At 42.9% G+C, this 25,580-nt stretch overlaps 1 protein-coding gene across 1 annotated transcript in view; it reads right to left on the bottom strand.

Moving 5' to 3' along the window:
* Positions 1-25,232, bottom strand: part of LOC111172471 (1-phosphatidylinositol 4,5-bisphosphate phosphodiesterase epsilon-1) — a 235,099-nt gene extending 209,867 nt beyond the window's left edge. The window contains 3 exon segments of the mRNA XM_089897359.1: positions 20,387-20,573; positions 22,913-22,970; positions 25,154-25,232. Coding sequence (XP_089753485.1) covers positions 20,387-20,573; positions 22,913-22,970; positions 25,154-25,232 — 324 coding nt within the window.
* Between the last annotated feature and the right edge of the window lie 348 nt (positions 25,233-25,580).

Here is a 25,580-nt window from a genome sequence, read left to right as displayed (position 1 = left end):
TGTATCTTTTTTGTTAAACTTATTCCTAAGTATTTTATTCTTTTGGATGACATTGTAAATGGAATGGGTTTTCTTAATTTCATTTTGGAATTGTTCATTGCTAGTGTAAAGAAATATAACTGATTTTTGTATATTGATCTTGTATTGAGCCATTGGCTTTTATTGATGGATATTACAAATAATATTCATTCATTCAAAAAATACTTTATGAGCACCTATTATGTATCAGGTAGGGTGCTGGGCTCTGTTATATAATGTAGACTAAAATAAATATGGTCTCTGCCCTTTCAAGGAGCTCAGGGTCAAGTAGGGGAACCAGGTCCAAGTGAGGTACACTTCCCCATTACTGAGAAGATGCTGGTAAGCACTGTCCACATTACCACACAGGGTCCCTGTATGAAGGTCATGGCAGAAGCTCCTCTCTCTCCCTCAGAATTAGGAAATACTATCTATACCCTTAGCAACAATTCTATTTTGATCCCATGCCCACTGTGAATTGTGTAGCTGGATAGGTTTTCTTTGTTTCAGTTGCTAGGAACCTTTGGGCTATTTTGTGGCCAAACTCTAGCAAATGACACTAAGGCCAGAATTAATTTTTATTTTGCCATATCTATTTTTCTCTTCACCCTGATTTCCTTATCTTTTAATTTTATCTTGTTTTGGGTAGATATTTGTAAGCTGCCTCAGATCTTTCATGGATAGAGGCTGGGAAGGAACGGAGGAAGGAGGAAGGAAACTTCAATTATTTGTTAATATTTCTGAGAATGTTAACTAACTATGAAGATCTACTTCTCATTTGTGAAGTTCCACCAAGATGTGATTTTATTACCTGAGTAAATGCTTATACCACCTGGAATAAGAACTATTTTATACTTATATGGTCCTCTAATCTGCTCTTGGCAGGTCCAAACTAAACAAAGTCTATTGGCTTTGTTCAGACACACTGGAAGTGCTTTTCTGGCATCACTTCAATAAAATTTTCTTTCCTCATTAGACATAGAGGTTCTGGGCAAGAGCAGGCAAGGTAGAAGGGGCTATCTTTTTTCCAAGTCATTTGTGACCAAGAGGTAGTATAAGTAGTTCAACTTTGTAGTCACTCAGACCTGGGTCTGTATTCTGACTCTGTTATTTACTTAATAGCTGTGTGATTCTGGAAGGGTTACTTGTCCTCTCCAAGTTTCAGTTCCTTCATCTATACAGATGAGATAACACCTACATTAATGACTATTAGTGTAATCAAATTAAATGAGATTTAGCATAGGGCTAAGGACACATCTATTTAATACTGCACTAGAAGTACTAGGCAGTGTACTAAGACAAGAAAAACAAATAAGAAGTATAAAGATGGCAAAGGAAGAAATATAACCAACTGGAAGTCACTATTTTAGGAAAGATCCCCAGTGTTCTCCTTACTTGCTGCAAGTAATATATCAAGAAAGAAAGAAAGAAAGAGAGAGAGAGAAGAAAGCAAGAAAGAAAGAAAGGAAGGAAGGAAGAAAGAAAGAAAGAAAGAAATATACCCAACTGTGTGTGGCAGCTTGGTAAAAATAAATTATATTTTTACCTAATTACAGAAATAAATTCCAGATGAATGAAAATTCCAAATGTGAAAAGCAAAACATTAAAAACATTTTGAGGAGAATGTCTTTACAATCACAGAGTAAGGAAGGATTTCTTAATCAAGATATAAAAAGCAGAAATCATAAAGGAAAATATTAGTTGAATCATATTAAAATCTAAAATTTCTATAAAATACATGATAACATAAACAAAGATAAAAGACAAGTTACGGGCTAGAAGAAGGTAACTGCAATATATAAAATAGGTAAAGGAGTAATCCAACTACACAGGAAACCTTACAGACCAACAATAAAAAGACAACCAAACAGACAAATGAGAAAATCTATAAACAGGCAGTTCACAGAAGTAGCTTAAGTAGCCAATAAATATGAAAAATGTTCAACCTTACCAGTATTCAGGGAAATATTAATGAAAACAAGAGTGAGATAATATTTCCCATCCATAAGGCATAAGGCTAGCCAAAATGGCAAGTTTTCTATTTTCTTCCACTTACAGACTTTCAATGACTGGCCTGACAATTGTCCACATAGTGCTACCTCTGAGGCAGGAAGAGAGAGTGGGGAGTGGGGTCTACAACAGTCTCTGTAACATTTTGTTTCTTTAAAGAAAAATTTGAGGCAAACATTACAAATGTTGACACTTGAAACTCTGGGCAGTGGGTACATGGCTATTTGCCATAAGCCTCTCTGTACTTTCCTGTTTGCTTGAAATGTCCATAATAAGTAAACACAAGCAAATAAACTATATCTAAAACAACTTTGTTGGGACTTCCCTGGTGGTGCAGTGGTTAAGAATCTGCCTGCCAATGCAGGGGACACGGGTTCCAACTCTGGTCCAGGAAGATCCCACATGCTGTAGAACAACTAAACCTGTGCACAACAACTACTGAGCTTGCGCTCAGAGCCCACGAGCCACAACTACTGATCCCGCATGCTGCAACTACTGAAGCCCACGCGCCTAGAGCCCGTGCTCTGCAACAAGAGAAGCCACAGAAATAAGAAGCCCGCACACCACAACTAAGGGTAGCCCCCGGTCGCTGCAACTAGAGAAAGCCTGCATGCAGCAATGAAGACCTAATGCAGCCAAAATAAATAAATAAAAATTAAAAATAGATAAATAAAACAAACTTGCTGATATTGAGGAGGTACAACAGAATAGAAAAGTGCCTAAATAAGTCAGTTTTTGAGAAGGCTGACTGGGTCCAGAATGGGAACCAGGATGCTCTAGAGAGGGCCAGTGTGATGACCAGAAGATGGGGGCAGTGAAAAGGCAGGGGAGTGATGTGAAGAAAGATGCACATTTTAGAGAAAACATTGGTCCAGAAATAAAGTCTAAAAGAAGAAGAGCTACTTCTCTGGAAATCCAGAGTAGTACAGCCCTTGCTTGTCCACTCACTGCACAAATATTTATTGCACTGAAATATTTTATGTGGTCTCTGGCCTAACACCATCTCCAGTCTTATGGTAGAGACAAACTTATAAAATAACCTAATGGCTGACATTGGCAGGGGAAAGGGTGTGTTTTGGGAAGGCTTCCTTGAGGACATGAACTGAAGTCAACCACCAGGTACAGAGATGTAGTAGGTAGAAGAATACGTCCCAGGTAGAGGGACCAGCATGTGCAAAGGCCCTGAGGCAGAAAGGAGTCCAGGCCTGTGCAGTATTAGTGCATAATCTAAAGAAACCTCCATGAAAGGTTCTAGGGTATTGTGAGGAAGGGTACTGCAATCAGGGTCAAGGGGAGCGTACCTATGTCTTCCTCAAAGTCCAAGGAACCAGAGAGATTTCACTCAGGGTGAAAGACCATGGGTAAAAAGTTAAAGACATCTAAATGTAACAATAAAAGCTGTGCAGGAAAAGGAACAACAGGAGTGATTCACTGGTCTAATATTCCCTTTCATTGAAGTAAAATCAATTATAAACTTGAAACTTTAAGACAGTAGGCTGAGCTGCAGAGGACACCGTGGGAAAAAAGCATTAAGAAATGGGAATCTGCTGAGAAAACGGGAAGGTTCCTTGCATGCTGAGTTTTGGAGAAACTTTTAGAGCCAGGAGGTAGCAAAGTGGATTATGTCAGTGGCAGCTAAAAAAGATAACCTAGGAGCATCCTTCTTGGACGCCACCTCAGCCTAGGCTGGTCACACACAAAAAATTCAGGAATCACAAATTCCAGTTGGCTTGGGGTATGAATTTCTCCAGAGGGTTCTTGGATTGGCTCTGCTGTAGCAAACAGAAGATAGTATTTTTCACACCTGCAATTTTCATCATGGAAACTGACATCTTCTTGGGATTATACCAAGAAAAATAAATATAACTGAATGCTTTCCCCTAATACCATATCATATATAGGCTCCAGGGAGGACATTAACATTTTCCCATTTCAAACAACGCTCAATGCTGGAGTTCACTGGTGGGAGAGTGTGTGACCTCAGATTTGCTCCAATGACTTTCTCTTAACGTTGTGATGAAAATATCCACTTGACTTGAGCAACACTTGCCTATTTGCCCTCAAGTCCAAGTGCAGCCCCTTGAGAGAAAAAGCAACTTGGGACTAATTTTTTTTCCTCAAAAAATTTTTAACGACCACCAATGTAGAAATAGTAAAACTCTGTCCACATGGGGGCAAGTGAATTGTAATAATACTGGGGAGGGATGCGGCACATACCACTGCAAGCTTGGGTTCCGCTTCTTCCCAGATACGTTACTTTGCCCAAGAGCTCAACTCCTGAAACCTGTTTCCTTAAGTACAATGGAAGCTACAAAGCCCACCTCTTAGTGGTATTGTCGTAAAAGTCTGACTTGGTAATGTTGATTAAGCATAAAGCACAGTACGCACTCAATTGTTGTAACTATTGTTAATATTTTTGATGATATTTATAACTATCAAGGCAAAAAGTGCTTCTCAGGGGCTTCCCTGGTGGCGCAGTGCTTGAGAGTCCGCCTGCCGTTGCAGGGGACACGGGTTCGTGCCCCGGTCTAGGAAGATCCCACATGCCGCGGAGCGGCTGGACCTGTGAGCCATGGCCGCTGAGCCTGCGCGTCCGGAGCCTGTGCTCCGCAACGGGAGAGGCCACAACAGTAAGAGGCCCGCGTACAGCAAAAAAAAAAAAAAAAGTGCTTCTCAGGGCCATGCTTTATGTTTTCTGATAGGCTAATTTGCATGGAAGACAGTGGCAAGAACTACAACCTGAATACATGCAACTTCTCTTTACAGAACCAAAATCACCTTTAAAGGGGGGATTTTAGATGCTGAATACAAAATCATCAAAGTCACCTGCTCATTGCAACACATGAGTATTATATAGACTAAATGTGCTGCATCACTACAGCAACAAAAACTTAAGAGAGCACTGGGATTCAATTTTTTCTGATTAAAAAAAAATCAATGAGGTCGTATAATAACCTATAATGGAAGACAATGTAAAAAAAAGAATACATGTGTGTGTGTGTGTATATATATATATATATATATATATATATATCTGAATCACTTTGCTATATACCTGAAACTAATACACATTGTAAATCAACTATATTTCAGTAAAAATTTTTAAAAATTAAAATTAAAAAAAATGAATGAAGTACTTACGCCATATAGTATGTAACATCCCCAGTAGAGACTGAGGAAGTATTCCATAATCACAAAATGTCTAAATATTCACATTATACAGAATAAATAAAAATTGTAACTAGCCTCATGCCAGTTTATGTCAGGTTTTCCCACCGAATGAGCTTGCCGTGAACTTAAGAAAAAACTTTCAGTGTTTAGGTTCTTTTACTTTTAAAATAAAGTCCCTAAATTCAGACATTTTACTTCTGTGTCCTTATCTTACAGAAATAAGATCTCACAGTGCACAAAAATGTAAAGCAATGTTCACTGCAACATTGCTTTTAATAGCAAAGGGTTAGAAACAGCTTTTAAATGACTGCCAGTAGATATGGAAGCAACCTAAGTGTCCATCAACAGATGAACAGATAAAGATGTGGTATATATACAATGGAATACTACTCAGCCATAAAAAAGAACGAAATCTTGCCATCTGCAGCAACATGGATGGACCTGGAGGGTATTACGCTTAGTGAAATAAGTCAGACAAAGACAAAAACTAACTGTATGTTGTCACTTATATGTGGAATCTAAAAAATGAAACAACCTATTGAATATAACAAAAAAGAAACAGACTCACAGAGAACAAACTAGTGGTTACCAGTGAAAGGAGGTAAGGGGGGAGGGGCAAGATAGGGCCAAGGGATTAAGAGGTACAAACTACTGTGTATAAAATAAATAAGCTACAAGGATATATTATACAACACAGGGAATACAGCCAATATTTTATAACTATAAATGGAATATATCCTTTAAAAATTGTGAATCACTATGGTGTTCCCTTGAAACTTACATAATATTGTACATCAACTATACCTCAAAAAAAATGGCTGCCAGTAGGAACATGGATTAATACAGGTTGGAACTCCACATTGTGAATACTATACACCCATTACAAAGAATGAGGTTCTCTAGAAAAGGGTTTCTCAACCTCAGCACAACTGACATTTGGGGCCAGATTATTCTTGGAAGTGGGGGCTTGACCTGGGCATTGGAGGATGTCTAGCAGCATCCCTGTCCTCTACCCATTAGATGCCAGTAGCACCACCATCTGCCGCAGTTGTGACAACCAAAAATGCCTCCAGTCATTGCCAAGTGTCAGTTGGGGGCAAAATTGCCTCAGTTGAGAACTGTTCTAGAGACACTCGCATACACGGGCAACCCTAAAACATCGATTACTGGCAAAAGCAAGATGCAGAATAACACATATTATGTGATTCCAATTTTATTTAAGTGGAGATACATGTATCTGTTAGTGAATACAGGTGAAGGTCAGGGGGAGGGCAAGGGAGACTTTCCTCTCCTACTTTATCCACTGTGGACTGCTTTAATTTGGTAAATTTTAATTTCAGAAATGTAGTTCCTGAAAAAAAATCATGATACACAATTTGACAGTGTGCAAAGGTTTAAAACTGGGAATAAAAGTCTTGGAAAAGGCCTTGTGGTCAGGACACGAAAAAAACCAAAACACCCACTCGAAGTGGGTGTCCAGCAGGGCTCACAGGAGAACCATGGTTACCAGCAGCTGCTTCCAGCACCCTGGCCTTGTAAGAGGCTAAAATCATTATCTGACCATCAGACTGGAAATATTCCAGTCTGACTGCAGAATAGCAATCCTGTAACTACACACTTCAAACTTCTCCTGAGGGTTTTTTTGGGTTGTTGTTCTTTTGAGGCAGAAATTGAAGGAATCCTGCCAGGACTCAGCTGAAAGAGCAAGTGCTGAAAGATTCAGTTCTATTTCCACCTACTGGTAGGAAAAAAGACAACAATGCACAATTCAGAAAAGGCAGTACACCCCTCAAACAATTCACACTGCTCCCCTCCAGCCCTAATAAAGACCTTTATCCTCTGAACTCCTACTGCAATGGATCAAAGTCTCAGAAACCACCTGACAGTAAAATAAGCTTAAATGGATGCAAAAGATCAAGTTATTGATTAAATCAGCCACTGTATAGTTTGACAGCATCTGTCTTTACTCTCTGGGCTGGGAGCTCTCTCAAGAAAATACATAATATTATCTTCATTACCTTCTTACTGAACATTCTCTCTAATAAGGATATCCCTGACCCCTTCTATTTATTTGGCTTTTTTATCAGGCTCTCCAGAGCTCCCACAGAGGCAGCTTAGGGCAGAGGTAAAAGGACAGGCTCTATGGTCAGAGAGATCTGGATTTGAGTCACAGACTTTTCCATTTTCTTGCAGTCAACCTTGGGCAAGTCGCTAAACCTTTCGAGCTGCCGTTTCCTCTCCTGTTAAGTGTGGATCCTAATGTCGTCATCTTATAGGGTTGTCACCTCAGGAGTAAATGAGCTCTTGTATTCAGCACAGTACTTGACTCATAGGAAATAAGAGTTAGCTATTTTTGTTACACAATAATTCCACGGACTTCCACTCATTTCCCATATGCAAAACTGAGGCAAAGGGTGATGCTCAAGAGGACGGGAACGCTGAATAGCGGGACACATTCTGGATGCTACTCCATCACCAGGGTCATGGTGCAGGCCTCCCCAGAAGCCCTGCTTTTCCCATTTCACTCGGGAAGAGGATATCATCTGTTGTTCTAACATAAATGCCAGCATATTTATCTCATGACATGCATGTTTCCAGTCATAGGATCCAAATACATTCCCCTCACTCAAGCGAAGGTAGGCTCTGCCTGAGACAGACACTAGCACCAATGCTTTTACCCCATGGCACTTTTAATGTAAAAAACATAATGTCAGCAGTTTAGTTAGTAAAAAAAAAATTCATTCTTCCAAGATGAATGACTCCTGAAATCCACATTTATGGATTTGTCACCTAATTTTACACTGATTTTGCTTTCTCAGGTAAACCAGCGTGAACACTGATACGTTCAAACGACATGAAAATTCTACTAGCCTGGTATTTTTAAATAATGTATTGCTGTAACCAAAAATAAAGGATGCACCTGGTGCCTACACTGTGTTGAGTGATGGGGAGGGGAAGGTGAGGAACAGGGCTTCCCTCAAAGAGCTCCAAGTCCATCTGGAGACGTGGGCACGTCCCCAGCTATTCTGCTAAGAGTGCAAAAAAAAAAGTGTGACAGAAAAGAGGAGAGAGAAAATAATTCTGATGGAGGACATGGAGGTTTAGGAAAGATCTCACAGGAAAGATGATTCCTGAGCCACTTCTTGAAAGATAAAAATTCAATACCAGGAGAAAGGGAAGAAGGGAGCCAATGAACAGCCTCCACAGAGGCCCAGGCACTTGAAATCCTACTGTCTTTATGGAAAACATTATGTGTAGACCATGTGTTGTCCAGGCATAAATTGTTTATTTGATAAGAGAGGAGGAGAACTTATTAATATACATGTTCCACTTGGTGTTAGAAAAGTTATTCTTAAAAAAATTAATACCAAGCTCTGGAAAATGGGTCAATGCAAAACTGAAATCTGAGCAAACAAAGCTATCAACATCAGTAACTGGACATCACCTTCTACAAGCAAATGGGTTTAGCAACAGTTAAAAGGGCTCTGGTGCATCACTATGAAATTTGTATCCTAGCAAGACAGTATCATAATGTATTTGAGCAATTATATTAATGCTGTCATAAATGGATGTTACATTTCTTACTTAATAAAGTTATTTATAATAGAGTCCCTAGTGACAAAAACCACCAGGTTGACTAAACCCAGGACACAAATAGCAAATGGATTTCATATCGCATGCAGCCAACTCTAATAAACTGGTGGACATGCTTGGGATGTTTCATTATGAAGGGATTTTAGGCCATGACTTGACTCATCAAAGGAAAGTGTCACAATAATTATCACAGTCTGCCATGGGAGCAATGGGTAGATGGTAGCATATGTGCCCAGCACTGCCATCCCTGATTTAAAAATTAAAGAAAACTGAGGAAAGGGAAACAAATTAAATCACTCAATGGGCTTCCACTTACTGAGGAGTAAAAAGTCTCCCAACATGTTTCCTCCTCTCTACTCCTCTTCACTGTCCAAATCAATTCTGCCTCTGTTCTTTACTCCCCCACCCGGAATATCTCCTTTTCTGAATGCCTTCTACACATGCTGTAAGGTCTAACTCCAGATGCACTTTCCATGAAGCCATTCCTGATGATTTTCAGTCCTCACTGAGCTCCATGTGACTTTAGACATATCAGTTACAAGTTTTTAAGTCAGTTATTTGGAATTCAGAACATGTTCACCCACAGAAAAGGTAATACAGATGTTGATTAGTATCCTAAGCCACTCTAGAAAAATCTAAGTTATGACATGGAAAAAATGTGTTTGTCAGAATGTTCATTTAAAGATAACCTAGGGTGTGAAGGCAATCTGGCTATGACATCTGTCACCCCGTCGATTGCCAGGGTTGATTCGGCTGATCTGGCTGGCTAGGTGGGCGTCCCCTTCCTCCCTCACTGCTCCATGTCCGTCCCTCCTGAAGCCGCACGCTCCGTTCAAGATGGCAACCTTCCCAGGGAGAGGAGGACCACTCTTCAGTCAAGGGTATATGAGTAGCAGCATTCCCCTGCTAGAACCTCCAAATAAGCTCTCAAGGTCCAGTTACAGAACATAGGGTAGTCAAGCTTCCAAGACTTCAGACACATGCAAATGAGGCACTACCTGTAGCAGTCTGCCTCTCTATAAATAAATAAATAAATAAATAACTGTGATGAGCTGCTTGGGACGGGGAGGCGGGGGGCTGGGAGTAGGGGCAGGGTTTACACACCAAGAAAATGCCCAAAGCTTGGGGTGGGAAGCTGGATATGGAAGGAGGAAGACAGGACCCAGAGAGCTGGGTGCCCCCTTGGGTGGGAGCAAGAAGACTTCCTGGTGTCACCTGGCAAAGGAGACTTTGTAGTTGGAGATGCCCGGGGAGGGGTCTGAGTTGTTGCTGAGGGGAAGGTGATGTAGTAAGCCTTCGCATTGCTCACCAATGCGTCTGGGTGGAGAGCTCAAAGGGAGGGCCACCTGATGGCATCCGGTGACATTCACTTAACCCGCATCGTGACATACAAAAATGAAAACAGAAAACTCTAGGAATTAAACATACTACTACTACTAATAAACTCCACAAGTGTCACTGCTGATGCTTGAGAGAAATATGATTTATTTGTAAGGGAATAAAGAAATAAATGGAGACATTCTGAGCAGTTTTCAAGCTTTGGTCTGTGTTGATCACAAGCTCAAATACCTACAGGAGGCAAGCAGATAAATGACATGGGTAACATGGGCCCAGCTGTAGAAACAGGGCAGGTTAAAGGTAGGGACAATGGGCCCCAGCTAAGAATATTCAAATTCAAATTCAAATTTAAATTCAAAAATAATGATAATAACAGCCAAATAATAAAGAAGTACTGCAGTTCAGCCTCAGTAACTTCTCTCATGCCCATTTTGCAGATGAAAAATTGAGAAAGAGAGAGCCAGCCATTTGTCCAAGGCAAGAAGGTGGTAGAGCTGGGAGCTGAATCCAGGCAGAACAACTCCCACCACCCCGAATAGTGCCATGGAACACAAGGCTCTCTTAATCAGCCACCCTCCAGGTATTCCTTAGCTCCTCAATGGAATGAAATGGGTGAAAGAGAAAGAGAGGTGAAAGAGGGGACAGAAATAGGAAGACAAGAGTTAATATCAAGGAGAGGGGAGACACAAAAATAGGAGTGATAACAGAGTGGAAGGGGAGTAATGACATGGCAAAGAAAGAGGCAGACTTTCTGCTGTAACCAGACAAAGGGTTTTCAAGAGCGGGAAGGAGGTTAAGAAGATGTGTGTATACGCCACAGGAAGGACAGCTGAGGTGGAATGGAAGCAGCGGGAGAGGAAGGAATTGTGTAATGGACGGCTTTTTCCAGAGGAGGAAGAAAGAAGGGCCAGGAGCCAGGCTCAAGGTGGTGCCACTGGCACAGAGGAGAGTATCCTGAGCCAGAATGGCCTTGAGGTGTGAGAGGAGCAGGGAAGCAGTGTGTGAGCACAGACAACCCTCCCAGCCCTTGGAGTCTGTGTGGGACACACCCAAGCTGAACTGCCTTGCCCTGAGAGAAAGGTGTTAGTTTCACAGACCTGACAGTAAGTCCAAGATCGGGTCTTGAATCCCAGTTCCAGCACTTAGTAGCTATCTGATCCTGAGCTGCTTAGCTGTCCTGAAATTTACTGTGTTCAGCTCTGAAATGGGGAAGTAATGTCTCCTGCCAGGTTTGTTGGAAAGATAGTGTAAGGATGGGTATAAAGTGTTCATCATAGTGCCTGGCATGTACAAGGTTGCATCAGGAGGAAAGGATTAACGTTGGCCAGTACAGTCAAGGAAGGCTTTATAGAGAAGGAGGAACCTACAAAGTGGGTAGGATTTAAAGAGAAAAGAGAATTGAGACTGGGGTGGGATGGGGAATGGTCAGAATTGAGGAGGCAGTGCCTGAAGGCCTGGAAGCAACAATGAGCCCAGATCTTCTGTCTGTGAGGACCAGGGTGGAAACGTTCCCAGTTAAAGAGAATAGCAGGAATAGTAAGGAAAAGTGTTTAATGTGTAAGGGCACTGGATTGTGGAAAGACCTGGAAGTTTTGCTCAAAAAAAGTGTATCTCCATGCCAAGGAGTAACCTGTTAAAACGTCTTGGAGGCAAATGATCCAGTAATTGGGCAATTAGAGCCTGAGATAAAGGGAAGGGAGATAAGGGGCAGAGTGAAAGAAGGAGAACGAATCAGCCAGTGCTGGGAGATCAACGCTCCTGGTGAAGGGTGGGAAGCCCTTCCTTTTCAGGATGAAGCATTTAACAGAGGTTGTGGGTTCAGAGAGGAGTATCCGACATTTAGGCATCCCTTACACTGATGTTCTTAACATATTTGCTTAACATTTATTCATTAGAGCAAGAACAAAAACTGCTTCTCTATTAGTAAGAAAAGGTACACCTAATTCATTATGTTTAAAAAGATATTTATTACACTGATCGTTGGCATGTATTTGTTTTCTTAAGCCAGGCATCCTAACTGTTTAAAATTTAGAGAGTAAGTCACTATCGTGCCATGCATTATTCAGTACTGGAATTGGTTGATGGTACTTGCTGATGACAGCTGGCCAGCCATTGGCTGGGCTGAGGTTGATGCCTGTGGCTGCAGCTACAGCCTGCACATTCATTCACTGCTTGAAGAGTGGCCAGGACTAGCAGGTATGCTTTAAAACAGTTTTTACTTGATGAAAGGAGACTTCCACGAGAAAAGACAATTCCTGCTTCCCAGTCAACTTTTAGAAGTTGACTATGGAAAGCTGAGTTAACTGGCACATTACTCCCAATGTATTCTAGTAATATTTTAGTACACCTTATAGAGCTGGAGCCTCCAGAGAGCTACCCTGTGGACCTGGCTTTGGTCAAACCCCACCCAACTCCTTGGAAGACATATTTCTTAAATCATGGCCACCCTCTGTCTATTTACTCAATTCATGGCTTCAAGAAGAGCCAGGATTTGGTCAGATGCCTATCCTTTGTTTCTAGACCTGTGGTTCTTATATTTTGACTCTTTGGATATTACCTTGAATTCTGACGTAGAACTTTCTCCCTGTACCATTTTGCCATCTCTACCCCCTAGTTCTAGTTCATTATTCCTGAATAGAGTTTCTGTTTTAGGTCTTAATCTTAAATGGCATTTGACCTCCATTGAGTCATCCAAGTTATGCCAGGCAGCTTGCCATGTTTCTGTTTGGGAACAGTTATATTAGCGTTAAAGTTCTGAACTCCTCTTGAAAGCAACCTGATATGGTGGGGAGGGGGTATGGGCTTTGTAGTCAGGCAGAGCTGGATTGAAATTATAGCATAGGCCATTACAGCACAGTGTTGTCAGTTGTAAAGAGGGGATGTTTGCAAAAGATTCCTTTCCCTCCCCTCCTCATTCATTCCTTTCATTAACCATCTATCAAATAACTCCTATTTGGGCTTCCCAGGTGGCGCAGTGGTTAAGAATCCGCCTGCCAATGCAGGGGACATGGGTTTGAGCCCTGGTCTGGGAAGATCCCACATGCCGTGGAGCAACTAAGCCCATGTGCCACAACTACCGAGCCTGCGCTTTAGAGCCTGTGTGCCAAAACTACTGAAGCCTGCGTGCCTAGAGCCTGTGCTCCGCAACAAGAGAAGCCACCGCAATGAGAAGCCCACGCACCGCAACGAAGAGTAGCCCCTGCTCACCTCAACTAGAGAAAGCCTGCGTGAAGAAAAAAATATCTCCTATTTGCCAAGCTCTGTGCTAAGTACTGGGGTAAAGCAAGGGGTTAGTGAGGAAATGATCAATAAAACACCATCCTATCCTTGGTGAGTTTATGGTTTAGTAGAGGAATACAGACATATAAATACATTAATGCAGTCAAGTGGTACTGGTGCCATGAGGCTCTATGGCAGAATAGTTAAGCTGTCAGACAGACTGCCTATCTTCAAATCCTGCTCCATCAATTATTAGCTGGGTGATCAAGTGCAATTTTACTTAAGCACCCTGTGCCTCAGTTTATTCATCTGTAAAATGGGGGTAATAGATTCGTTGTGAGGATTTAACTAGTAATCACAGGCAAACTTCTCAGTGCCTGGCACAGGATAAGCACTCCACCCATGTTAACTGTTATTATGATGATGGCAGCACAAAAGGAGTGGCCAATTCTAATTTGATGAGGAGGCTAAAGAAAGCCTTCATCGGAATGGTTTAGTTTTTCAGAAAGTCTGGCAGTTGTTAGGTGGACAGAACAGAGTGGGCATTCCAGGCAAAGGAGGTTACATGAGCAAAGGCATGAGCAAAGGAACAGACTGGAACTTCCCAGAGCCCCTGTCTTCTACAGAGGAGGCAACCTCATGGGAAGAGGACATTATGTGCCACCTTGAGGCTTTGGCCCTTATCCTATATGCATTGGTTAGAAACCCATGCTAGGTAACTTCGGTGTGTGTGCCCCACCTCTCTCCTTCACCTCTCCAAATCCCACTCTCCTCCTTTCTCCATCATGCCCCATACCTCGGAGGGTGCCCAATATAAACTGCATCCCCGGCTCCCTTTCCCTCATCCAGTGGGGAACACTGGGAAGAATTCAGAGGAAGGAAGCGGAAAGGAGGAGTATTTATTTTCATTTCTTTTGTCCTGTCGCTGTCCCAGGTTCGATGCATCTTTCCACTAATTACAACTCAGGTGAGGCAGTCCTCTATTTCTGGACAAGGAACCATTCCCTCCCCTTACCCTTTTAGGGCTCCTGTTGCTGCTCTGGGGTACTGCACTAGCCCTCATTTCTGTCTCACCCCCTGGCACACTTTTGTAAATATCACCTTGATTAAACTCTCTTTTAATTACACATTTTGAATGTGCCATGTGCATCCTGCCTTGACCCCAACTTATTAAAAAAAACTCTTGAGGGGCTTTTAACAGGGAATGATGTGATCAGATTTGCATTTCAGAGAGGTATTTCTGGCTCTTGGGTGAAAGATGGTTTGGGGGCAGCAATAATAAAGGCAGAGCTTTTAACGGTGCTTTGCAAACCAGGAACACTTGTTTAAAATATAGATTCCTGGGCACTACCACCAAAAACTGTGATTCAGTAGGCCTGGCGAAGGGTCCCCAAATCTACTGCTTTAAATAATGACTCTATGTGAATATGACAGAACTTCACAGTTGTCTAGGAACACTGACTAGTATGTTGGGCAGGATCCAGTAGAGATCCAGAGGAGAGGGGAGGACAGCTGATGGAACAAGGTCTGGTCCTAGAGAACCTGGACAGATGGGGAGGAAAATCAGAACCAAATGTAGAGGGATTTGTTTTGAGAAGGCCAAAGAACACCTTACCTTTTGAGGGCAGACAAAGCAAAGTGCGTGTAAAAAGGAAGTTAACGTAAATTTTCACCTTGGACGTTCGATTTCTCATGGAAGTTGGAGGAAGAGTCATACTGAGACTAAAAGGACAGGCAAAGGTGTGAGGAGCTAGGGTGATGCAGGTTTAGAATAGCCACTGTGGGGCATGGAGTAGAGAGTGATGACAAGCAACATTTTAGCACTGCTTGTTGGAGCCAAGACAAGAGAGCATGAATTTGTGTGTCCATCCAAGGGATTAGTTTTGTCATTTCTCTCCAGCAGTACTAGGCCATGTCTAGAAATGGAGAAGGCAGTAGTTGGAATGATCCTAGCTGGAAGGGTTGCAGAGCAGGTATACTGGAAGGATAAGGGGGCCCAGGATGTTGAAGTCACACACAAGCATGGGAGTAGCAGCACTAAAACATGAGGGGGAGTGTCCAATAGATGCTGTCCTTGGTCCTGAAGTAGCACTGCACATGAGGGCACCGTCATTTCCCTGTGAAGTTGGGGGTCGGTTGGTGCAGGTTCCCCTGCTCCTCCACAACACCCTGCCATACTAGACTCATGGCGTCAATGGATTGTGCTCCAAGCCCCATAATACTGTGAATGGTGGAAATACAGGGCCTACTATCTGGGTACCATCATTTGTTGAAGATCCAGTTCCAATGTTTAAGGAAGTAATTCAACAAATACTTATTGAAAACATTCCATGTGCCAGACATTGTGTTGGGCACAAGTGATAGAGAGATAAAAAATGCAGAGAAAGTTTGTCCCTAAGTCAAATCTTTTATTTGCTTTTCTTAAAGATCATCAGAGGGGGGCTTCCCTGGTGGTGCAGTGGTTGAGAGTCCGCCTGCCGATGCAGGGGACACGGGTTCGTGCCCCGGTCCGGGAAGATCTCACATACCACAGAGCGGCTGGGCCCGTGCGCCATGGCCGCTGAGCCTGCGCGTCTGGAGTCTGTGCTCTGCAACAGGAGAGGCCACATCCGTGAGAGGCCCACGTACCAAAAAAAAAGATCATCAGAGGGGCCCATTTCTTGCTTCTCTTTCCTCTCCAACTCCTTTTCACCTTTCAGCAGCTACAGAGTGCTCTCTGCAAAATGACCTCCCCCAAGTTCACTCTCTCCCCAGATAGATCTTTGATTTCTGTTCTTCTCCTACTTTCCCCTGGATGTCCATTAGTCTGTAGATGAACTTAGCTTCTCTCTCAGCCAGACAGTACACTACCTCTTTAGGGAGAGAGAGCAAACAGAATACTGAAAAAGCCAGCACAGACGTATCCTTAGCAGACTAGAGTAGCGGGAAGTGCTGCAAACATTAATACACTATTTTTTGTGCCATACTGATATCTAGAAAATCCTCCCCAAGCAGAGAGGGAGGCCACATCACTGACTTTCAGCTGACTGCAGAACTTTCCCCGAAATAATCTGAAGCTGACCATCTCTGGAATTGTTCCAAGGCCCCTGCTGCCCTCTAGTAGGCAAGGGCCCTACTCCTTCCCAATGGTGCAGGTTGACCCTAACTTCCCTGGCAGGGTGACAATTTCCAATTAATTTTGAAAATCTTTAATTAAAGGTCTTCTTTTATTTTCCAGGGCCTGAACTAAATACTAGGAACACAGAGATAATTAAGGACAACTGCTGTCCTCAGAGATTTCATAATTTAATGGGGCTGGCAAATATGATGCAATAAGCTCTAGGCCTGCAACCTGACCAAAGTACGGAAAGAGTGAGGCAAATAAGAAGTTTTCAATGTGTTGAGTCAGAGTTGGTGGCGGGGACCCAAAAGTTGTGTCTCTTATCTAGGAAGAAATAAAGGCAGCAACAGTATGAGATTTTACATGTAGGAAGTAATGCCAAGAGAAGGCTGGATATGAGTCTGGGTCTAGAACTGGAAAACAGAGTGTAAGTTTTCCCAGATGGCAGGTGTCAGAGGCAAGCCTTGTCTCCAGAGCCAGTAGATCAAAGGGAGGTAAAGGGATATATAACATCACCTATCCAGGGCAATCCAAGAGTCTGGGACCAGATTATTGGATAGTTAAAACAAAAACAACCAGATCTCAATGACAAGGGAACACAAGGGTTTCAGAACCCAGTTTAGGTAGAGGTAGAGGTTGAGTGAGCAACTGGGGTGGGAAATATAAAATGGGGCGTGACAGTCAGAGACAAACTAGTAGAAGACCTAAGAACCGACAGTTTCCCTAAGGATTGCTGAGTGAGAAGCAGACCAGGACTCAACATGGATGATGTCAAATGTCTTCACAGCAGAACAAGGAATGAAAAAAGTCTTTGGCTTATACTCTAAGAAAGCAGTTACAGAACAAAACACCAAAAAATTGAACTCTCACCCCAGTTATTGCTCAGGGCTCTGCAAAGAAAGGTCAAGAAGCAGCAGAAAAAGGGCTGGGTCTGCTTCCTATGGCACAGGGGCTCTAAACACTTCTCGACCTGCAGCAGGCACAGCCATGTAATGAGCAATTAATACGACCCAAATTCTGTGCTCAGCACTTTTACTCCATTCGTTTATTTAATCGTTATCAAATCCACATGGTAAATCTTGTCATCCTCTTTTTCAGATGAGAGAATGGAAGCTCAGAGAGGTTAAAGTAAGTTTCCTAAGATCATCCAGCTAGGTGATGAAGCTAAAATCTGAACCACAGCTCTGCCTGATAGCAAGGCTCATTCTCTTAATCATCCAATTAGCCTCTCTTACCATGATTAATAAACTGCTCCAGGTTTCATCACTGTGATCGCTCTGGGTTGGAAGCAAAGCAAAAAGAGTTTTTATAGGGATAAAAACATACAGTGTATAGAAACATGCAGGGCAAGGAAGCACTTGTACAGAGTTGATGGCCATGATGTTAAGGAATATCAAGGGTCATCAAAATGAATACTTAAGTCCCCAGACCTCGCGCTTGCCCACCTCTCACAATCCTCAGCTGCCCCCCTGCACCTGCACCTCTGGTCTTCCTTCAGTCTCTTCAAAATGTATTGTGCTTCTTCCCTTCGCAGGGCCTTTGCACATGTGACTCCCTCTGCCTAGAACATTCTGTCCTACTCCTCCCAGCTACCTTGACCTAACCAATTACCATTCCTCTTCCTAGTACAGAATTGAACCTTACTTCCTTACAAAAGCCCTCACTGACCACCTCATTCCCCACTAGGTCAGGCCCCATAGAACCCTGCATTTTTTCTTCAAACACTTATCACAACTCTAATTAACTTATCTAAGCAATATATCTTCCTCTCACTAAATGGGATGTCTCAAGAGAAGAGAAGACCAGTGGTGAGCCACCCCTAGCATCTTTATAAGTATCTATTGAGTGAATGAATAAATAATGACTTAAAAATGGGGTCAAGGCAGGCAAAAAATGTGCCAGTTGATAAAACTCCTTAGAAAGATTCATTCACTCATTCAGTTCACTCAACACATATTAGAATGCCTACTATGTGCCAGGGTCTATTCTAGGTGTTCAGTCTGGGATTAGAGAAATGAGATGTGGCAGTGCTATAGCAAGGACCTCAGACAGATGACATGAATATCCTATGAGAGTCAGGGAGAAGGTGGCAGTTCAGTGCCTACTCCCAGCACAGAACAATGAGAAAGCCAAATCCCCTCCTCCCCCACAAAGAAGGTGAGGCTTCCACTTGTGAAGACAGCAGAGTATGTGATGCCCTCATTAAAAAAGAGACTGCTATAAAGGGAAGGACAGGAGGGAGTGTGGCAAATAAGGCAGAGACAGGGTCTGCTCACAGGAGGGCAGGTGTTCTGAAGAGAGCAGGAGGATTCAGGTGGGGGAAAGAGTCCAGGTGAGAAAGGGCTGAACACATTTTGGTGATTGGGCTAAAGGCAGCATGAAGAGTGGTGGGCATGAAACCAGGGACGAGAAAGCAGTGGAAGGGGCTGCCAGTGGGTGACATAAGTAGATGAAAGGAAGTGAGAACATCAGGGAAGAAAGTATACTTAGGAGATCTGCTAATAGAATCACGTTCTTATGAAGTTCAGAAGTGCACAGTCAAGAGTCCCATGGTGATTCGTGTACTTTCCTAGAACCTGAGGTATTGCCAGGATTGGCTACAGAACACTGTGGTCTTGGAAAATCAGAAAGACAACAATTGACTATGCTGTTCAGGGGCCAACATAAAATCTGGGAAGGATATTCCAGCAATGGAAGGTAGAGATAAGCCCCCAGAGCTGTCACCCTGAGATTTTCTGGTTTTCTGCTTGAGGGCTCATAATGCTGTCTTTGAAATCTGAAGACAGGAAAAATCAAGAAAGCAATAGCTAATACTCATTGAGTGTTTACCATATGTCAGGCACTGTATGAATCATGAACTGCTTTGTAAGTTTAATTGTCACATCAGTCCTATACAGTAGGTGTAATCATTTAGCAAATATAAAGACTGAGAAGTTAGTAACTTGTCTAAGGTCAGCTCACAAGTAGGAGCACAGAACTCAGGCCATCTGAGTTCAGAGCCCACATTCTTAACCACCAAGTTATCAAAATAATAATAGCTAACCCATACTAGTGCCTACTCTATATGTCATGTACTGTTCTTAGCATTATATCCTTATCAATTCTTTTCATTCTTGCAACTCCGAGGTAGATACTGCTATTCTGACATTGTAAGGTGAGGAAACTGAGGGACAAAGAGGCCAAGGAACTTGCCTGAAGGTACACAGCTATGAAGAGGTGGAGCCTGGATTCAATTTCAGGCGGTTGGGCTCAAGAGTCTGCTCTCCATCACTATACTGGCTCCTCACATGAGCGGTCCCTCTAAATGGCATGACTGGAGGCATGAAAAAACAAAAACTACCCTTTGAGGCTTCCCTGGTGGCGAAGTGGCTGAGAGTCTGCCTGCCGATGCAGGGGACACGGGTTCGTGCCCCTCTCTGGAAAGATCCCACATGCCGCAGAGTGGCTGGGCCCGTGAGCCATGGCTGCTGAGCCTGCGCGTCCGGAGCCTGTGCTCCGCAACGGGAGAGGCCATGACAGTGAGAGGCCCGCGTACCGGAAAAAAAAACACTACCCTTTGTACTTGAGCTTTCATTGTGCTACAATTTAGATACCATTGGTTAAACTTTTACTTTATTACTTGCTTGAACAAAAAAATAGAAAATCGGGAGGATCATGGTTTGATCACATGAGTATAAAAGGCAATTCCTCTTTGACTAGTGTTAAAGAAATTCGGCTACTCTTTTGTGTGATCTTCATTTGTCCTGGATACCTTCTTTAAGGGCCTGGTCCTTAGTATGCTTCAGTCCCCAGTCCACAGATACATGGTGTTGGTTTGGTCTTTTCCATTTCAATGGACTTGAGAACTACCATTTAGAGATCACCTGCTTAAGCTAATCTTTTGATCTCCAATAAAGAACTTCATTTCTACCACAACCTCTTATAATCTTCCTATACAATTGGTTTCTCCAGCTTGTCTCGGTGAGAAACAAGTTTTGTGGAAAGTTTGCTCAGATCAGAAAAGGGCAAAATGGGTTTCGTTTGAAACTCGTCATGCTGAGCATCCAGTGCCCTGTCCCATGGCTTCTTCCCCCTTGCTAAACACTTGGGAGGCATGTTCACTACCATTTCCTTAGTCTCACAACTGAAAAACACAGAAAAGTTTCATAAAAGTTGAAAAAGGGCAGAAGAAAAATCTAAGACCCATAATTGTGCCTAGGTTCATGCTAACATTAATGCATCACAGCTGCAAAGAATATTTCCTATTTTGCAATCAGAGAGTCCAGGAGTTCAATATAAATGCCCTAATCCTTGTAATTTTCTTGTAAGGCAAAGCCACAGAGTGCTCATTTCTTCAAGGCACAGGAAAGTAAAGTCTTGACAAGTTCACAAAACTAAGAAACAGACATTTAAAGCAAGCTAATCTTATTTCCCATTTTCTCCTTTATTTTTATGTCTTTATTCTCTTCTGTGTGTATAATTAAGTTTTCTAGCTGGTTCTATCAGCTGTAGACATCACATATTTCCATTACTACTATTTCTATTAACTACTAATAATAGTAATAATGATAATGATAATAATAATGGTAGGCTCTGTTTACTGAGTATTTTAATAGGTGCCAGGCACCATTCTAGGCCTCTATACATATCAACTCACTGGAATCTTACAACCACAATGGGAAATAAGTAGTATGAATAACTCCATATTACAGTTGAGAAAGCTGAAGCTTAGAGAGATGAAAAGTAACTTTTCCAAACCTCAGCATATAGTAAGCCTTCATTTCAAAGCCACACTGCCTCTCATACCACCAGAGCCCTGACCTACATTCCACATGCCATTAAAATCATGAACCTTAAAGAAGTGCCCATATGGATATTGTTTTTAACTGCCTTTTTATTTTAAGAAGGTGAACGAAAAATGCAAATAGCGTTTCCACTACAACTTGATGTAACTTAACAGTGTGCCAAGTTTAATCAAACCCAGGCACTTCTTCAAAATGAAAATAAACAAAAAAAGCTATCAGGAGCAGGAAGAGAAGGCTGAGGGCCTGAGTTGAAACAGGGACCACTCATTACATTCATGAAAACATACAGAGATCAAGTAAAGCTCAAAAAGCAGTATAGGGGCTTCCCTGGTGGTGCAGTGGTTGAGAGTCCACCTGCCGATGCGGGGGACACGGGTTCGTGCCCCGCTCCGGGAAGATCCCACATGCTGCGGAGTGGCTGGGCCCGTGGGCCATGGCCACTGAGCCTGCGCGTCCGGAGCCTGTGCTCCGCAACGGGAGGGGCCACAACAGTGAGAGGCCCGCGTACCGCAAAAAAAAAAAAAAAAAAAAAGCAGCATAAATGTCATATGTTTTGAAGCACTGAAATAAATTTACCTTCAAACTAGGTAGAAGGTGTGTGAAATGGGAGTACAAAGGTACCTTCCCAGTGCAATAGTACATGAGTAAATAAGATTAGCATGGAACACACATATTGCTGGTACTCAAAGAAACAGAGTTATTTTTTCTGAGTCCCACTTCCCAATGTGCTCGCCTGCCCTGCTTACTGGCCGGCTGCATTGGGCTGCCTTGCTGCTTCTTCAGAGCTCAACTATCTAGCGAAAATCATAATTTTAGCTCTATATCACTACTTCTGCACACCTTCCCTATCACTGCCAATGGTACCACTCCCTTTTCTGAGCTCTCCATCCTGGAGTTACCACTGTTTCCTCCTTCTTCCTCAACAGTCAGACCTCATGAGTCACCACGTTCCAACAACCCTCCTTCCACATTGCTCTAGTCATCAGCCTGGCACAGCCACACCTCCTGCCACCAAGTTGCTGCCAAAGCCTCAGTCCTGGTCTTTGCAGAAATTCTCTCTTCTGATCTGTCCTAGCATCACAGCCCAAGCAACTGGTCTACACCATACCTTTCACAGTGTTATTTCTGTACTCAGGAAATACTGGGGGCTGCCTATTAGTCCCATGTCCTTTTAGGCTCTCAATGCATTCCTTAACACACATCTAATTTTCTCGCTTTCCACCATGACCGTGTCTGTTCAGCCAAACTTCTCTTCTTCCCTTCCCCTTCAAATTGTCACCACCCTGTGGGTCTGATATATGGAAGTGTGCACCTGAATTTGTCACTTAGACGGTTAGACCAACAAGCTCTATTCTGATATGTATACATGTTCATGCTATGGGACTATTCAAAAATTCATGAGGAAAGACTCCCATGATCCAATTGTTTCTCAGGGATCCAGCAGATGACTTTAAATTTTTTTGTTTGTTTTGGTGTGGCTTGTTACTATTTTATTTTTGGAAAAGCTGTGTTTATGAGACATTTTTCCTTTATACTTTTATAATAAAGTAAATGATAGACTCCCATAATGTTAGAATTGAGACTTTGAAGTGTAATTAATGCCCCATTATCATTTTACTAAGGAGAAGCTAGCATCCCAGACAGGTGAGGTGATTTGTCTTGGACCCCCAGAACTTACCCTTTCAGGTTCCTGGTCATCAGCCAGGTTTGCGATGACCCACTCATCTCCACATACTCTGACAAATGGAGACAGGGAGACACATGAAGCAGCACTGCCGCAGCGTGCTCATTCCAAGGCCAAGGGAAACATGGTCTAGAAATTCAAACAAGTTCTTTACTGAAGAACTTTTCAAATGTTCATGTGTACCATGACTTTCCAGGGGAGGAAAGGGAGGAGTAAAAATATGAAATGCAAGGTTTCCCAAGCTGGTTATCACAAAAGGCTAGGCTCAAAAGAATACTTTACAAGGCTGGAATTCTACAGAACACACTTGTGAAAAAGGCTTTTTCTGATTCCAGAGACAGGCACAATTCTGAAAAGGGAATTGCACTGAGCTTCCAAGTTTATACCCCAATAACAATCATTAACAGCTACTGTTTATGTAGCACCTGACAATTTAAAAAAGCATTTTAACATGTAGTAACAAACAAAAGAAGCATTAACTCTCCATTAAAAAACTTCTCTGTTAATTGGAGGGGGTCCCCCTGTTACACCAGTTCAATTACAGCTGGGTTTTTGTTGCAGAAAGATGGCTGAATAGCTAACAAATGGTAAAACATTATAATTAGAAGGGTCTTAAAATTAATCTACTCCACTGATTCTCAAACTTTGTACCTGTAGAACATAGGTATTCAACTACTAAAAGTGAATAATGGTATGCCTTCTCCTAATTCAAAGAAAAAGAAAGAAACTTAATGAATAGAAAGTGTGAGAAGGAAATGAATTCTACCTATAACCAATGAGCTTGGAAGAAGACCCTGAGCCCCCGATGAGAAAGGTGGCCCTGGCTGACAACTTGATTTTAGCCAGGTGAAAACCCAAGCAGAGAATATGGCCCCACTGCACCGGACTTCTGTTCCACAGAAACTGAGATAATAAATTTGTGGTGTTTAAAGGCACTACACTTGTGGTAACTTGCTATGCAGCCAGAGGAAACTAATACAGATTTTTGCCAGGCTCTCATTAGAAAAATGGGCAAAGGATGTGACAAGGGCCATGCACACTGTTTGGTGGAGGTCTATCGTTAATCCTTTTTAGAGGAAAATGTTACAGTAAGTGTTAAGAGTCTTAAATATGTCTATATCCATTGACCCACTCCACCTCTAGAAATTTACTCTAAAAGAAATAGAGATGCATTGCAATGTCACGGTATCATTATTTATAATAATAATGATGAAAAATATCCAACATTAGGAAAATGGCTGACTTAATTATTGTGTAACCATATGATGGAGTATAGATCAGCTATTAAAAATAACATTTTCAAAGAAAATTGAATGACTCATGCAAATGATTGTGATATAATGCCAGATGAAAGAGCAGTCTGGGAGCTTGGCCAAGAGGTGGAGTAGGAAAACCCTGAGGTCACCTTCCCTCATGGGCACACCAAAATTACAACTATTTATAGAGCAACTATTGATTAGAAAGACCAGAATCTGGGGACTTCCCTGGTGGTGCAGTGGTTAAGAATATGCCTGCCAGTGCAGGAGACACGGGTTCAATCTCTGGTCCGGGAAGATTCCATATGCCATGGAGCAACTAAGCCCATGTGCCACAACTACTGAGCCTGCGTGCCACAACTACTGAAGCCCACGCACCTAGAGCCTGTGCTCTGCACCACGAGAAGCCACCACAATGACAAGCCCCCACAACACAACAAAGAGTAGCCCCCGCTCGATGCAACTAGAGAAGCCTGTGCGCAGCAACTAAGACCCAATGCGACCAAAAACAAATAAATAAAAAATTTTAAAAAAAAGAAAGACCAGAATCTAGCAGAAAACATCTTCTACAACTAAAGTATAAAGAAGGAACAATGAGAAGAGTAGGATGGGCAGAGTCACAGTATAGTCAAGACCCATACCCCCGAGTGGGCAACCCCCAAATGAGAGAATAGTTACAATTGGAGAGGTTATCTCCAAGGGGCAAATGGTCTGAACTGCACATTGGGCTCCCCAGCCCCAGGGTCCTGCACAAGGAAGTCGAGCCCCCAGACTATTTGGCTTTGAAGGCCAATGGGGCTTACTTTTGGGAGACCCAGAGAGCTATGGGAAATGGAGACTCCACTCTTAAAGGGCTCACACAAAATCTCACATGCACTGGGACCCAGGGCAGAAGCAGTCATTTGAAAGGAGCCTGGGTCAGTCCCATCTGCTGATCTCAAACAGCCTCCCACAGAAGCAGGAGACAACTGGAGCCCACCCTGGGGGCACAGACACTGGCGGCAGGCATTTTGGGGATCTCGTTCTACTTTGTGGACGCTGGTGCTGGCAAGTGCCATTTTGCAATTCTTCCCCTAGTTTATTAGCACCTGGACCCAGTCCCACCGACTAGCAGGCCAGCACCAGCTTCGAGGCACCCTGGAACCCATAGCCAGTCATGTCAGGAACCAGCCCCACCCACCAGCAGGCTGACACTAGATCCAGGAACCCTGGTCCCACAACCGACCACCTCAGAACCCAGTTCTGCCCACCAATGAGCCATCACTAGCCCCAGGCTCCCCTGGGGGGGTCAGCCACTGAGCCAGCCACCTGAAGACCAGGCCTAGCCAACCAGTGGCTGCAGCCTCTGCACAAGGCAGGGCCTGACAACCAATCAGACTGGGGGCCAGCCATGTCTACCACACCAC

This window comes from Delphinapterus leucas, chromosome 16 (assembly GCF_059928025.1).
Source record: "Delphinapterus leucas isolate spDelLeu-1000000601 "Yukka" chromosome 16, BTC_Dleu_Yukka2, whole genome shotgun sequence".
In the NCBI taxonomy this organism is placed as follows: Eukaryota; Metazoa; Chordata; class Mammalia; order Artiodactyla; family Monodontidae; genus Delphinapterus; species Delphinapterus leucas.
This window is presented reverse-complemented; position numbering and strand designations above follow the sequence as displayed.